General features: G+C 52.1%; 1 protein-coding gene across 1 annotated transcript; it reads left to right on the plus strand.

Moving 5' to 3' along the window:
- Positions 1-186: 186 nt before the first annotated feature.
- On the plus strand, positions 187-14,883 carry TGFB3 (transforming growth factor beta 3). Its single transcript, XM_084519585.1, has 7 exons — positions 187-1,125; positions 6,639-6,802; positions 8,083-8,212; positions 9,697-9,804; positions 10,615-10,786; positions 11,262-11,415; positions 13,747-14,883. Exons 1-7 carry the CDS (start codon positions 366-368, stop codon positions 13,903-13,905), a joined length of 1,647 nt encoding a protein of 548 aa, XP_084375711.1. The 5' UTR covers positions 187-365; the 3' UTR covers positions 13,906-14,883.
- Positions 14,884-15,931: the final 1,048 nt, after the last annotated feature.

Below are 15,931 nucleotides of genomic sequence, written 5' to 3' on the forward strand. Positions count from 1 at the left end.
CGCCCGGTGCCGCCCCGCCGCCGGGGGACCCGGCACCGGGGCTCGGGGGGGGGGGGGTGCCCGGTGCCGCCGGCCGTGCGGGGGGTCCCGACGGGCGGTGGTCGGGGTGGGGGGTGGCGGAGGGCGGCCGGGCGGGGAGCGCCGTAGCCGCGGTGCTGCGGGCGAAGGCCGGGCTTGGAGCTCCCCCCCCGGTGCCCCGTCCCGGGGACGTCATGGGAGGGAGGTATAAAACGGCGGCGGCGAGGCCGGCGGAGGGGCAGTGCGCGGCGGAGGGCAGGCCGGGGGACAGCGGGGGCAGCCCGGCTGCTGCTGGTGCCGCCGGTGCCGGTGCCGCCGGGGCGATGCCGGTGGCGGCGGGGGCATGAATGGTGCAGCGAGAGGGGCGGGCGCCGCTCTCCCCCCGCGGCGGCGGCGGCGGCGGCGGGGCGGCTCGGGCCGCTGCTGCTGCTGCTGCTGCTGCTGCTGACACGTGCGGCGGCGCGGCGCGGCGGGGCGCTCCCGGCTCCGCGGGGCGCGGGGCGGCGCATGGGGAAGGAGCCCGGCGCGGCGAGGCACGGCGCCCGCCGCCGCTTCTCCTCGCGGAGCGCTGCCAGCTCTTCCTGGAAGTCGTGAGCGGCGCTCGGCGCGGTGAGTTCATGCACCTCCTCGCCAAGCCTCAGCCCGCGGGATCTGGGGAGGCTGCCGCCGGAGCACCGCCCGGTCCCCCGCGCCCGCTCGCCGCCGCCGCCGCCGCCCGGGGGGCTCTCCCGGGGGCCGCCGCCGCCCCCTCGCCCATGAAGATGTACGTGCAAAGGGCTCTGGTGCTGCTCTCGCTGCTGAGCTTCGCCACCGTGAGCCTCGCGCTGTCCTCCTGCACCACCTTGGACCTCGACCACATCAAGAAGAAGCGGGTGGAAGCCATTCGGGGGCAGATCCTGAGCAAGCTGCGGCTCACCAGCCCCCCGGAGACCGTGGGGCCGGCTCATGTGCCCTACCAGATCCTGGCCCTCTACAACAGCACCCGGGAGCTGCTGGAGGAGATGGAGGAGGAGAAGGAGGAGAGCTGCTCGCAGGACAACACCGAGTCCGAATACTATGCCAAAGAGATCCATAAATTTGACATGATCCAGGGCCTCCCCGAGCACAGTAAGTGCCGGGCTCCCGTGCGCTCCGGCCCGGCGCGGGGTGCCGCACCCGGGGGCAGCCTGCCCCGCCGCACCGGGAGCCGAGGGAGCGGCGCCCGCCGGGGATCCGGGGCATCGGGGCCGGGGCCGGGGTCCCGGAGGGGCTGGGGCGCGTTCCTGCCCGGCTGCGCGCTGGGGTGCGGGGGTGAAAGGGGCCGGGGGCGCGGGGCTCAGCACCCCGCAGGTGGAGGAGGCGGGGTGCTGAGAGCCGGCGGGGCACCCAAAGGGGTCCCCTGCCCGGGAGCTGCAAGGGAAGGCCGGGAGGGGAGGGAGGGCGAGGTGGGAAGGTGGCAGGAGAGGAGGAAGAGGGGGCTTAGGGGGAGTGTGGTGCATGGGGTGAGGGAAAAAAGCCCGGTCCCTGGTGCCGGGCGGGTGGCTGGGCTCGTCCCTGCCGCAGATCCAGGCAACCTGTTTGGGCAGCCGGCACCCGCCTGGCTCCAGAGAGGGTGGCGAGGCAGTCGCTGGGAAGGCTCCTGCATGGAGGACGCCGTGGAGGATGTTACGCTGACAGCGGCGAGGGATCAGAGAGGGAGCAGGAGATAGCAGGGATGCTGAGCAGGTGCAAAGCAGACAGTGATGCACAGGGGACCCCCTAGGGAATGCAGGCACTGAGGAAACGTGACAGATGTTGAGCAGGTGCAGAGCAGATGATGAGCAGGCCCAGATGCAGACACTAAGCAGATTCAGGTGCAGAAGCTGAGCAGATGCAGATGCAAAGACAGAGAGTGAGCAGACATGAACCCTGAGTAGACTGCAGATGCTGAGCAGATGTAGGCACAAGCAGTGCTTTCGGTCTGTGCTTTGGATTCCTTTGGGTTGGAAGATGTTGGTGGGCATGCATTCATACCCCATCCAGGGTGTCCTCTCGTGATGTAGTGCGGTGCTGGGGACTCTACTTGAACGCCTGCAGTTCTGGGGAGGAGCTGTGACTCGGTGCAGGCAGCCTCAGAATGCAGTTACTCTGCCAGGTTTATGTTAATCTTGACATATGATGAGCTGGAATAAGAGCTACAATGTGGTAATGCAACAAATTTCACTTAATCTCTAGCAGACGGCACTCCATATGGTTATATGATTAGCTCTTAGTCCAGGAGGCACCAAGACTCGAGGAACAGAAAGTGCACAGAGTACTAGCAGCTTACCCAGATTTCAACATTTTTGACCTACTAAAGTGCAATTCTAAAAATATGTGGGGAAACGAAGCGTCTGTGCAAAATACAGCTGCACTATGAACTGGTGTGTTTTGGGAAAGCCTAACAGTGGGAAATGAAGTCGGAGGAGTGGATTTGGATAAAGTAGAGGGGTAAGGTGAAGGAAGATGTGCACAAGAAGGAGTGGGGAGGCAGTGGGGAGGGTCTGTGAGTGCAAGGAGAGAGGAAAGCTTGGGGCAGTAGAAGTGGGTGCTGCAGGTGGGCATGGACATTGCCATAAGGAAAGTCCCACAGGTTCAGCCACTGTCCACCACGTGCAGAGTAACACCTCCATGCCTATGGAAGTGAACAGACCTGCCCCACGTCCCTCTAGGACACCACGGCAAGACCAAGTTGTGCTGAGATTGAATTCCTGGGAGTGGGCAACAGAAAGAGAAAGGGGGAACTTTGGAGTTGGGTCCCAGCAGGAGAGAAGAGCTGCAGACGGGCCGTGGTGTCAAGCGGCACGCTCCTCTTCAAACCTGGGGAGTTTCATCTCATACACCATGGCTGAATTTGGCCCCGTGTCTTCAAAAGTGGCTGATGTTCAACTTTCCCATGACTCTGTCACTGTGCCAGGCGGTGATCTCAGAGCACGTTCGGAGCCAAAGCCCGTCTCCTCCGGGGGGGAAGGGGAGCACGGCTCCATTGAGGGAACTGTGAAGATGATACAGACAAGGCTGAAATGCGTGTGCGCGCACACACGCTGTTCTAGCTCCAGAGTATTAGTCGAGCGGTCTGTTGGCTCAGAGAAGTCATCCTTCTCCAAGACTTAAGGCCCAACAGTGAGCAAAGTTGAGGAGCAAAAATAGCAGCAGGGAGAGCCTGATCCTTCTAGGAAGGAAGGATTTTCAGGAGCAGGTCCCTGTCCCCACCCTGAGCTGTCTGATGATTCAGGGAATGGTCTTCCTGCTGCTGTGCCTCTCGGGGATGTTGTCTAAATTATAAGGAATATTTTTTGAGAATAGCTCCCTCTTGATCAGCCACTCACTTCAACTATCTTCTAAAACCCATGGGGGTTCAGACCCCCTTGAGCACTGATTGTTGATTAGATTCAAGCTCAGAAAGCATCTGCAACAGTCCTACAAAGAGCTCTGCTTTGCTTCCCAAGGAAAACCATGCCATTTTCTAAGACAGCATGAGAGACAAGGCAATTAAAACAATTGGTCTTTTGGCCAAGCACCCCTTCCTTCCAAACCTGCCACCTGCAGTTCCAGAAGGATCGTTTTTTTTCTCTTGAGTTCTGCAGCTTTGACATTAAGCACCTTGAAGTACCAGTGCTATGACACTGAGTGAAGCAGCACCTGCCTGCAGCCAGCCTGCCCTTCCTTGACGTCAGACTGGAACCACACAGCGATCAGCTGCCTCGAGGCAGGCCAGAAACAGTAGCTGTGTGGGATTGGTGGCACATGGAGAACCTGCACCTTGCTGAGAGCAGTTGTAGGAAGAGGGGATTTCCCAAAGAACACGCTCCCTGCATCCCACCTGGCACTCCAGGAGGCTGCTGGTCTCATTTGTTCCATCAGCAGCTCTGAGGCTGGCTGAGCTCCACAGTAATAGCAGGGCCTGATCGTGAGGATGCATCCTGTCATATCAGAAACAGAGTGGCATGGGTACACAGGTGTCACAGATTCCCTGCCTCTAGGCTTTGTTACAGCCACTGGCTGTTGTGGACTTGCAGGAATACTGCCTCTAGGTTTTGATCCTTGCTGGTATCTGGACAAGTCCAGATTCCAGCATAGTTAATGCACCACGAGCTGGGACTGGACCCAATTCCCTGAAAACGTCACCTAGCTGCACTTGCCTGTGACCTCTTAAAATAAAGACTTTGCCCCAAAGCAGACATCTTTCTGGGAGTGAGACGTGTTCTGGACATCCAGCTGCGGGAAGCGGGCTCCAACCTTGCAGTGCTGAGAACGAAACCATGCAGCTCTATCACCCCATTGCAGAGGGCTGGTTCCCAGAGTATGAAGGCAATAGGAAGCTTCTCCTTAGGAAAGGGAAAATAGCCATTACCGTTTCCACTAGGAAGGTCTCCAAAGACACCTCTGCCTTACTGGGGAAGGAAGTAGGTAGGTGGCAGCATGGAGATAGCAGGGAAGTGCAGGAGATGGCTATTTGTTACCAGCACAGCTGCCTCACCTCTTAGGCAGAACATGGTAAGGAGTTGATGAACAATAAATCACTTTGTCTCTCAGCTGTGCTGTGCTGTGGGACCAGATTTGCAGTCTCTTAGTAGATTATCAGATAAAGTGCCAATGTTGTAAAAAGCTAGTGGGCTAGCCTGACCACTGATCTGATCTAGAAAGGCATTTTGATGGCTACTGGGACACCCCTCCTGGACAGGCAGTCGGCCCTGCAGTGGAAGGGCAGGCTGTCAGCAGCACTATTAATAGGGCTAGGATTACAAAACAGCTTAAGGGGGTATTAAAACGCAGTATCCACCTATGTCTGTAACACAGAACAGTTATGAGTGTTAGGCTTCAGCTACGAAGATGCCTTGGGGCATTTAATGAGATCAGAGCTAGCTGATCTGTGCTTTTCCATGGCACAAAACCTAGAAGTGGTCACAGTGGTGGAGTCCCCACAGTGGGTGTCCTCTCGTGGCTCGGTGCACTCTGTGCCACAGGGCTGTTGGGCTGAGCATACCAGCTTGCAACTGCAATTGGGGTCTGGTCTCCTGGGGCTACCAAATATTCATGTCTTTAATAGCAGGCAGAGATGTTCCTGTACAGAAATGCTGCTCCATTCAACAGCAGAAATGGCAAAAAACCCTCCGATCAAATCTCAATGGGAGCATCTGGTCATTAGCTTATTGAGTAAAATTTTTGCAGCCTAAGAACACATCTTTGTAAGCTGTCAGGCTCCTGCTTGCCAAATCTGGGTGTAGCACAAGAGGAAGACGTTCATCTTCATGGAGATGACTCCAGAAGTGCATCAGCATTGCTCAAAGCAGAATTTGGCACGGGAAGTGAACTTCTGCTCTCAGGCACTGTTCCACACTAGTCCCTCTTCAGAACCTATTCCCCTTGGGAGACAGTGGTGCTATGAAGAGAGGGGCCAGCTCCAAGAATATAATTTCAAGGTTACCAGGACTTCCAGCCTATTTGTCACAGAGTGGAACTGTGGCTGGGAACAGGTGACAGTTTTTCTTTTTTTCTTCTTTAATATAAAATGAGAAAGGAAAGAGAAAAAAAAAAAAAAAAACAAACACACAAATATCAGCTGACATGAGAGCCTCGTGTTGCCTTGGACAACAGCCAGAGGTCATATGAAAAGCTTTGTAGAACTGCAAACAGATCTGCATGTGGGTGTAGAGCAGGAGTTGCTGTGCCTTATCTGCAGGAAACCTTAAAGCCTTAATGATGCTGAGCCTTGAAGGCTAACGGGTCAATAGGAGAGGAGCAACAGGAATCACAGCTTTTTCCATGGGACCAAGATGGTCCCAATGAAGAGAAGCTTTTTTTTTTTTTTTTGAGAACTTTTTTGGACCTTGTGTTTTTTACCCACTGTCTTTTTGGGCATCTGCGAAGTGGATTTTTCTGCTCAGCAGGCACACATCCAGGCAGAGACTTGCTGTGCTATTTCCTGCCCATGTGTCTGATCTCCGCAGGCCTCTCCGCACTATTATTCTGTCCTTGAAGAACTCTCTGTCTGGTACTATCCATGAATTCCTCCTCCAGGTCATGGGTGAGAACTGACCTTAAAACCCAGTTCTTTTGGTACACAGAACAGTCACGGCTCCCAAGAACTCTTCCACACCTCATGCTTTGTGGACACTTGTCTGGCTTTCATTTTAGGAGACGATGTCAAGGTTTGTAACAGGATCACCTTCAATGTACCTTCATCTCTCCAGCATGAGCACAGGATCAGAGTGACACCACCACGACGACTGGGAATGGATCCTACTAGCTGCAAATGAGGTTGCCCCGTTGCCTTGGCTGGGGTTGTCATTTTGAATGCAGATTTAGGAGTACTAGCAATGTGCAATAAGCAGAGTTAGAAGAGAGGATTAAAAATACTGTTGTTGATCTACAGTGATTCTCTGGTTTGCAACATTGAAATAACGGTGGCAGTAGTGGGAAGATCTTGCAAAATACTCCAAACGTAGAGCAAATCTGAGTGAATTCATCCTGTCTTATCTTTAGCCAGGTAACCATACTTTAAAGGTGGTGAGATGTTTGAGTGGCAGGCCTCAGCTGGCAAGCTCTTTCTCAGTCTGTTTATTTGAGATCCCTCACCTCTGGCCTGAGGTTCTCAGTCTTTCCCTCTGTCTTTCTCCTAGATGAGTTGGGCATTTGCCCCAAAGGTGTCACCTCCAACGTGTTCCGCTTCAACGTGTCCTCGGCAGAGAAGAACAGCACCAACCTGTTCCGAGCCGAGTTCCGGGTGCTGCGTGTGCCCAACCCGAGCTCCAAACGCAGTGAGCAGCGCATTGAGCTCTTCCAGGTGGGTATCCTCCTCACCTTCCCCGGTGCCTGAGGCTCCTTAATCACTGCCTCAATTGATGTGTGCAAGGCGGTGCTGTCCTTTTTCACACTCTCATGGCCCAGCTGCTCTGAGCACCCCTCTGTGGTGCCCGCTGCAGCTCTGTGCTGCACTGAGAAGGGGGTTGGAGAAGGCACCCCTCCCCAGTGGAGGATCCCTGACCCTTCTGTCACATCTGCATGCGTAGGTCCCTTGGCAGTTTTGTTCCTCTGACTATCGCAGCACAATGCAGTTGGTGCTAATCCAACGGGTGGAGCTCTCTGACTTGTCACAGGCTTACTGGAAAAGAAATGCTCGCTTTCAATGTTCCTTTCACCAGCAGTTGGGTGCACAGTTCCTGGCACCCTTAATGTAGATGCTTATCTGGTGTTTGGTTTGAACTCTTGGGCTCCCCTGGCACCAAAAGGTCTGGTCCGGGTTTGGAAGTGGTCTCAGGCCAGGCCAAACCACCCAGCTAATGGCACAATTTAGCATCCAGGCAGCACATTCCCACAGGCTGGTGTCTGTCCACTTTCTAGGAGGAATGCAGCTAAAATTGCCCTTTGCCTGTTAGCTCTTCAGGTCTTCCTGGAATTGAGCTTTAAAAGTCAGAGCAGTTCTCCACCAGATGAGAGAGCTGACAAGGAGGCAAGCCCCAAGCTTCTCCATGGGCTCTGTGTCCTGTGCAATGAACCCAGGGTGCTGCAGCAAGGTGCACTTTGCACAGACTGTGATTGTCTGTCTGGAAATGGCAGGGAATATCAGAGCTGGGGGAGGAAGTTCTCCAAATCTTATCAGCCCTGATGTTTTTTGGTAGAAGCTGAAGAGTAGAGGACACATGAAAACACCACTTTGTAGGACTCAACAAGCTTGCAAGGCAAGGAACCCACAGCAAGGTGTTCTGTTACCCACATCTGGGTCTACTTTGAAATCCAGATCCACATCCCACACATGAATACAGAAATAAAACCACCTGTTCCATCTGTTGCTGCATGCTTCTGCTGCTGGGTATGTATCCCGAAACAAGGATGGGCTGGGAGAGGTGAGCCACGTAGAACACAGAAATAGATGCTGTGTAGCTCTGGAGTTCAGGTTGGTTTTGAAGTGTTCCTCTCACTTGTGCCAGGGTATTCTGCTGTCTCATGTGTTGGGCGACACCTGAATTTGTTTGTAGCAAGCTGTGGAAGAAAAAAAAGCCACAAGGCTGTTCCTTCCTCATGCATGGCACTGGCTGATTCTCTCTACCACTCCTTCCAACGCAGATCCTTCGGCCGGATGAGCACATAGCAAAGCAGCGCTACCTCAGCGGCAGGAACGTGCAGACACGGGGCTCCCCTGAGTGGCTGTCCTTCGATGTCACCGAGACTGTGCGCGAGTGGCTCCTGCACAGAGGTAGGGGTCTTACCACAACTGGGTGTCAAGACGTCCATAGAAATGTGGATCAGTGCTGGCAGGAGCATGTATTTGCTCCTAGTTTTGCAGGAGCACTGCTCAAATAGAGGGCAGCTTCTCTGAGCTTGGGAACAAACCTTCCCCCGGAGAGCCACCTCGGTGTGTGACATTTGCAGCCTCCCAGCTCTGGCCTGGAGTCCCCGCTGGGTAGCTCTGTGGGCTGAGTCGGAATAAGGTTTCGTCCTGTGGAGGAGGAAATTGTTTTTGCTGAGAGATGCTGGAACTTCTTTTGTTTCTTTGATTCGAAGCCCAGGGGGACCTCTCCGCTGGCCTAATCTATCATCTGCAACTCATAGAAAATGAGGATTGCTCTGCTTTAACTTTCCTGTGAGCTAGAGCACATCTAGTAGGAAAAAACAGCATGGATCCCGATTTCTTTAGCTGTTTACAGCTTGGCAGGTATAAAGGTGAGGAAATACCAGAGGCTGACACACCTAGACAGAACATACCTCTGCCACCACTGGGCAGCCCTACAGATAGCTACGGGGCAGCTCCCAGCAAGAACACTGACCCCATTCACAGCTGGAGCGTAGGCACCGTGACTCACAGCTGGATTGGCCTCACAGATAGAAGCTAGGTGCCACTGAAAACTGGAATGCAGGCACTGGCAAGCAGCCGCTGCCTGGAAGGATAAGCTGTGAGCTTGTAGGCTCCTCCTTTTTGAAGTGCTCCCAGTTGTGTCCTGATGGCTGGAGTTCAGCGCTGGAACTGCGGCGAGCTCTCTCTGGCTGACAGACACCACGGAGTATGCTGCGCTTAGGAAAAAAGGTGCTAGGCACCTTGTCAATGCCCCAGGGAGCCAGATGTTTCAATTCATGACACAACATAGAAAAAAAAAAAAAGAGCTTTCATAAGAGTCTTATGTTCCCTGGGTCAGGCCCACACAGCATGACTGGTCCAGGAAGTTATTATGAAAATAGACTTGCCTCTGGAAAGTCTGTGTGAATGAGACCGCTAGCGGCTCAACCAAACAGGAGGCTGCAGCTGCTGAGAAAAACGCTTCCAGTGAAATTACTTGTCCATATCCAACTCGCTTAGTTTCAGATCTCTCCTTCAGACACTAACCAGAAGCCAGATAGCAGACAGGTACTGAGGACGGCAAAACTAATCCAACACAGACACCACAAAGCCAGCTCTTCAAAATACTAATTTTCCAGTGGAACTCTTCAAAGCTCACAAATGTTTTTGGGTGCTGAATAGACTAAAAAACCTAACCAGAAGCACCAGGTCATCAGGAGCATGGCTTTTGGCACAAGTGAGGCCACAAAATTCTGCTTCCCGCTCTCCTTCCCAAGTCAGCTCCTGTGCCCCAGCTCTGGTAGCACCCCTCGCTTTGAGACTGACCCCACAGCTGAGGAGTTCAGCACAGTCCTCGTCCCAGCCGAGGAAAGCAGTTTCTTACAGAGTCCTCTCTTTCTTTGCAGAGTCCAACCTTGGCCTGGAAATTAGCATACATTGCCCTTGCCATACTTTTCAGCCCAATGGGGACATCTTGGAGAACTTGCATGAGGTGTTGGAGATCAAATTCAAAGGTGATAAAATGCTGGATTAGGGGAGGCTGTTGGAGAAGGGAAGGCTTGGGATGTCTAAAGAAAAAAATGTGGTCTTCCTTTGCATAATTGAGGATTTTACCTTGCATAACATTTGTTGTACAGAATACACCTCTGGGTTTGCATGCTGATCATACGGGTATACCCATTTTGTAGATAGATTTGAAATGGGGGAAAGCAAGCGCCGGCTGGGTGGGTTTGCACGCGTGTCTGCAGAAAGGAGCAATTTTGTATTTCAGTGTCTCTCTGGGAAGCTCAGCTTGATGCCTTCTCAGATTTCCACAGAGGCTCTGCTTTCCAGTTAGGGTGACTGGAACACAAGGAAGTCAGGCATCCTGTGTGAGGTGGCCCAGAGAGTCAGTGGCTTGGCTGGCCTAAGAAGTAGGAACCTCCTGGCTTGCAGCCCTGGGCTGCAGCCACTGGCCCCCACAGGCTCCATTTCTGAGGCTGTTCTGCAGAGTGCCAATGATCTGACATCTTCTTTAAACCATTCATCTTCCTGCCTGTCCTGGGACTGAAGCCAGGAGCGAGTGGGATGGATTAATGGCCCCACCAGCAGTTTACAAATGGTAAAACAGGTGGCCCGCAAGACTCTATTTCAGGCCTGCAGCAGTCAGATTCACTGGGAGTACAGGGGTCCCTGGGAGGGAAGAAGTCCAAGCATAAGTGGAAATGGTGCCTGAGTCCCTTTTGCCTTAGTCCAATGGCAGGCATGAAAGTGTTGAATGAAAAATCTTGTGTCCTCCACTTTCACACTGACATCTTCTCTGTGGATCCCGTTTCTCTCCGAAGGCATTGACAATGAGGATGACTATGGCCGTGGGGACTTAGGGCGCCTGAAGAAGCAGAAGGACTTGCATAATCCCCACCTCATCTTGATGATGTTACCCCCACACCGCCTGGAGAGCCCAACGCTGGGGGGCCAGAGGAAGAAACGGGCCCTGGATACCAACTACTGCTTTCGGTAAGTGAGAATCCTGTTGTTGTCACCGGGTCCCACGCCTGAGGTTGGTTAAGTGTGGCAACACTTCTCACCTCCGGGAAAGGCAGGGCTGTCCGAGGGGCTGTGGGTCACTGCGGTGCTGCAGGGGCCATGTGAGGAGTGCTGCTCAGCCGACTGCTCCTCGTGGTGTCCAAGAAGGACACTGGCCAGCTCAGCAGAGTCGCTGTGAGCTTCTGGCTGAGTTTCAGCAGCCCCTTGCCAGCCCTGGGTGTGGGACAGCAGGAAGGTGCTGCCCCCAAGGGCTAGCAGCAGGGTTGCCTGTCAGTGTGTGGGCAGAGCCAGGCGGCTGACTTGCCTGCCTCTGCCACTTCTCAACTCCCAGAGCAGGCCAGCACCATGTCCCACTGATCGTAGCCCTTCTCTTCGGGAAGCTGCATCATGCAAGCACATTTAAGGCCCTTCTCTAGATTCACTGTGTGCCAATGCTGTGTTTCAGGAACCTGGAGGAGAACTGCTGCGTGCGTCCTCTTTACATCGACTTCCGACAGGACCTGGGCTGGAAGTGGGTCCACGAGCCTAAAGGCTACTTTGCTAACTTCTGTTCGGGCCCTTGTCCATACCTGCGCAGCGCAGACACCACTCACAGCACGGTACATCCAGCGTCTTTTCCTTGGGGCTCTGTCTCCCCCTTCCTTCCTCAGTCTTATCACATCTGGTCTCTTCAAAGCAGCAGAAGCAGTTCAGATTAATACTTGTAAAAAACTCCAAGGAAACTGCAGGAAAAAGTCTAGGAGGTTCAGGGGGGAGATGTTCTTCATAGGGAATCAATACAGAGTCCATGCTTCCAGCCAAACACTGAGGAGTATGCTGTATCTTGGGTGAGATGGGTAACAGGACTCACAGTTTTAGGGTACCTATTTGGTAAGGGCCAGAGTGTTAACCAAATCCCTCAAATCTAATGTCAACCCTGGTCATTATGTTCTGCCTAAATTTTTCCTGCGTTTTTCAATGGATAGAGGATTTTTGTACACTCGGTATCAGGTTGTCATGCAAAGCTGCTGAGCCATGGCACACACATGCTGTCTACTCCTACAGGGGCAGCTGTAGTCCAGAAGTAAGGGGGAGTCCACGTCCAGAAGTGAACAAGGCTATGCAGCAAGCTTCCCCTTTCTGCACTGCCATCCTTTCCAGCTGTATAAATCCCACCCGGCCTATGGGAGGGAGGAACCCACTAGGCAGTGAAATTCACAAATATGACTGACTGAAAGCAAATATTTTCATGTAACTTCCACATAACCTCTGTTTAACATATGTACACTGGGCAGTCTTCGGGAAAAGTGCCACCTGAGCCCCACTACTGTCTAGAGCATAAGAAAAAAGGCAAAAGAAATGCATGCTAATGGAGGAAGTACAGAGGAGCAGACAAACTAATCAACTGACAGTCCATTGTTAAAGCTAGAAAAGCCAGAGGAGAATCCTGTGCTTCTGTCCACAGAAGAGAAAAGGCAGCAAGTCAGAGAATGCAGCAACTCACTTGAAAATTAGCTTCAGGTTTCACTAAAAAAGTTGCTGGAAAAATGCTGACTTGGCAGAAGAATAATTGACTGGGTAAAGATGATATTGCAGGAAAGATGCTAACATTTTCTTGACAGCTTAAGAGTCTGCAAGGCTCGCTAAGGCTAAAGGACTGGTATGAGTGGGAGTAGTTGATCTAAGGGAATGAAGGAGTGGACAGGTGCTGGGCAAGGCAAGTAAACGAACAGCTTAGGAAGGGTAATATGCATGCCGGGTGGTACATATACCATCTAGTTGTCCTGGGAAATTCTCTAATAGATACTGGGATGAACGAGCATGAGAGAAAGGGGAATTTAGTACAGTCCCTAATGTTCTCATCTTGATCAAGAAAGGAAATGCTCAAGCAGTAAGTTCAGCTGAGTGATCTGAGCAATCTTCAGAACAATACCACTGCTGACAGGAAAAAAACTAGGAAAAACATGGCAAAAAGCAGATTTCTCACCAGTTTGTTTAACTTACTCTGCTGAGGACAGCAGCCCCAGAGGATGTGGTAACTATGTGGTACAGCCAGGGCCTTCACTCAGTATTCCAGAGAGTTTCTACCAAAATAACTGGAATTATGTGGATCTGGATGATAGAACAGAATGCCTCCTTAAAACCCCTGATCCCCCAGGACCGTAGTTAACAGACAAGGTGCTGGACCTTGTCATATAACCCAGAGAAATGCTAATGAGACTGCAGTAGCACAGGTGAGATCATGTTTTGGCCCCATGATTCAGCAAGTTGCGTATCACTGAGAAGTGGCCACCTCTGGGAAGAAACATGGCAATTCTTTTGTGGAGGCTGCGTGGCCAGAGTGTACAGTCATCTGTGGGACAGGGCCAGCTGGGAGAAGGAATCCAGGGCGGTCCCACAGGACACTGTCCTGGCTCCAGCATTATAGTGTAATGACTTGGAGGAGGGAGTGGAGAGCGAGAGCATGAGACGGTTCAAAGCTGGGAGGGAACTGTGGATACTCAAGATGATGGGCATCCATCCAGTGCTATCTAGAGATGTTAGCTGAAATAAGCAGCACTGGTTTTCTTTCTTCTGGTTTCTGTAATGGAACCAAAGACAATGCAGCCCTGGGCTGGTTATACCCAGCCTTGTTGTAAGCAAAAATTGTGACGTTATACCCCACACCTAATCAGAAATTAAAGGAGTGAATTACTCCTTGCACTTCTCCAACCCTTAGGCATTTGCCAGGGGCTACACTAAAGTTAAAGAGAAAAATGTCTTTGGGTCAGGCCCAGGTAGGTGATACCTTTTAGGAGTAGGCCATGGTCAGGACATGATGAGTATGACTCACATCAGGGAAAAGCCCTCTGATGAGCATAGTCCAAATACCTAGAGACCAAATACCTTCCTGTCCTCAACCAGCTTAAATGGATTCCTGGCTCTGTCACCACATTTATGTGCTTCCACAGGTGCTGGGCTTATACAACACGCTGAACCCTGAGGCGTCTGCCTCGCCCTGCTGTGTCCCCCAGGACCTGGAGCCACTCACCATCTTGTACTACGTCGGGAGGACCCCCAAAGTGGAGCAGCTCTCCAACATGGTGGTGAAATCCTGCAAGTGCAGCTGAAAGGCACCCTGGCCCGCCCAAAGCCAAGAGAGAAACTGTCAGCACCCACTCTCCTGCTCCCAGGCTAACACAAAAGGAACCGGGGGTCAGAGACTCCGCATGCCGAGCACCAAACCCTGGGGCTTAGGGTCTGGCAGCCCTCGAGAATCTCTTCTGGAACATTTCTCGGTCTTGTTGGCAATGTCGCCTTCCCTCTGGGAGCTACTTTGGTGTCACGAAGGCCACACTCTCCAAAATGGCTGGACAGTTGGTGCAGAAGAGAAGGACAGAGTGGAGGAACTGCTGTGTATTTGAATGCTGGGGTAGTTGAACTGGGAAGGCAAGGAATGAGAAAGAGCATTTGAAAGGGGGAGTGGAAATGGGGCAGCATTTCCTTTTCTAGCTGTAGCTATCTTGGGACCTCAGCCCTCCCCACTGGCCTGAAGAATTATTTTCTCCTGCAGGACAAAATCTTGGAATTTTCTTCAGAGAAAGAAAATGCACCAAGAAGGGAAGCTGCTCAAAGAGGAGATGCTCAGAGATGCACACAGACTTTTGTTCCTCAGAGTTGTGATCCAGGAGTCGTGCAATTGTCACTGTGCTTCTGCCAAACCTGTAAGATCAGATGGCAGATCCTGGCTATTGGTTTCTGAATGCAAACTGCAGGGCTCCCAGTCAGCCTGCTGAGGGTGGGCAAATACAAGCAAAGAGGGTGCTGAGTCCGTTTTTAGAAGGACTGATGCCTCCATTCAGCTCTTTTCCCTTCCTGGAAGTTTCTGAATGATGGTTTCTGGGTCAGGGCAAGAGCAGTATCTGTGGGTACCTGAATTTTGGGCCCATTAGCTGATACATCCTGAGGACCTTTTGTCTGTTGTGGTTTGTGAGGTGCTTTGGGGAGTTCTGCACAATGATCTCAACGTGGCCCAGGCCTCACCTGCCAAGACTTAAAAAATATTAATCTCAAAAACATTGTAAAAAATAAATATTTGGGGGGGAAAATGGTCTTTTTTTTTTTTTTTTTTTTTTTTTCCCACAAGGAAGTTGCTTGTTGAAGGGCTAGATGCTTTGTTGTTTTTAAAGTGCTACTGCTGTAGCATACTCGATCACTTTGAAATCTTTCCCCTTTCCAGGATGTCTCTTCAAGGGAATGGGTACGATTTAGGTTAGCCAGAGAGCCCCAGAATGGAAATCCCTTCATGCCTTCAAAGAATGCCTGGTGTGCATCTGCTCTGCCCTTCCCTCATCCTTCAGATGTACACATCACCTCTGCCATCTGATTTTCATAGACTCATATAAAGCTCCCCTCAAATGTAAAACTTCTTACAGTCCTGTTTAAGTAATCAGGGAATTGCAGTTGTCACAGCTGACAAATGCCCTATGTTCAGTGGAATATATATGGGCTGCCAGTACAGACTTGCACACAAAGGTAAATAATCCCCCTCAGATTTACCATAAACATTGGAGATATTCATAAAAAGTTCTCAGATGTGGCCTAGGCAAGTAATGAATATACTCTTTCTAAAAAGTATGTTATTTTCAGCCACAGATATTCCCAAAAGTACAAATCTCAAGTACTTGCATGTCACGTGAGATTCAGAGGCTGCCTCTCTGACTCCCTCAACCACAACTACTTAAAGCCATGTACTAAAGACCACAGAGGTTCCTTCCTGTCCCCTCCCAGTTCCTGGTCCCCAGCAGCTGAGTGTCAAGTGACACCTAGCTGCTTAATAGCTTGTGGCCAGGGCTCTCCGTGGGCAGCTCAGGCTGCAGGTCTTCCAGCCAACCCTCTGCATTTGTGGCTGCTTCCATACACCTCACTGAGATGCTGCCATAGTGTGTAATCTCAAACATCGTAAAAAAACCCTAAACAAGTCCTTCATCACCAGCTGGCTAGAGATTAGGAAGGGTGGGTCAGTGGAGGGAGTCTGCCAACCTTGGTGACATTTTGGCTGGGGCACACGTGCTTTGATAGAGGCACTCCCCAGCACTCAGCTGTATCCCTTTCATCTCTCAGGGGCTCCTTGACCTGTCTTTGGTGTTATGATGA

This window comes from Aythya ferina (genome assembly GCF_964211825.1).
Source record: "Aythya ferina genome assembly, chromosome: 5".
In the NCBI taxonomy this organism is placed as follows: Eukaryota; Metazoa; Chordata; class Aves; order Anseriformes; family Anatidae; genus Aythya; species Aythya ferina.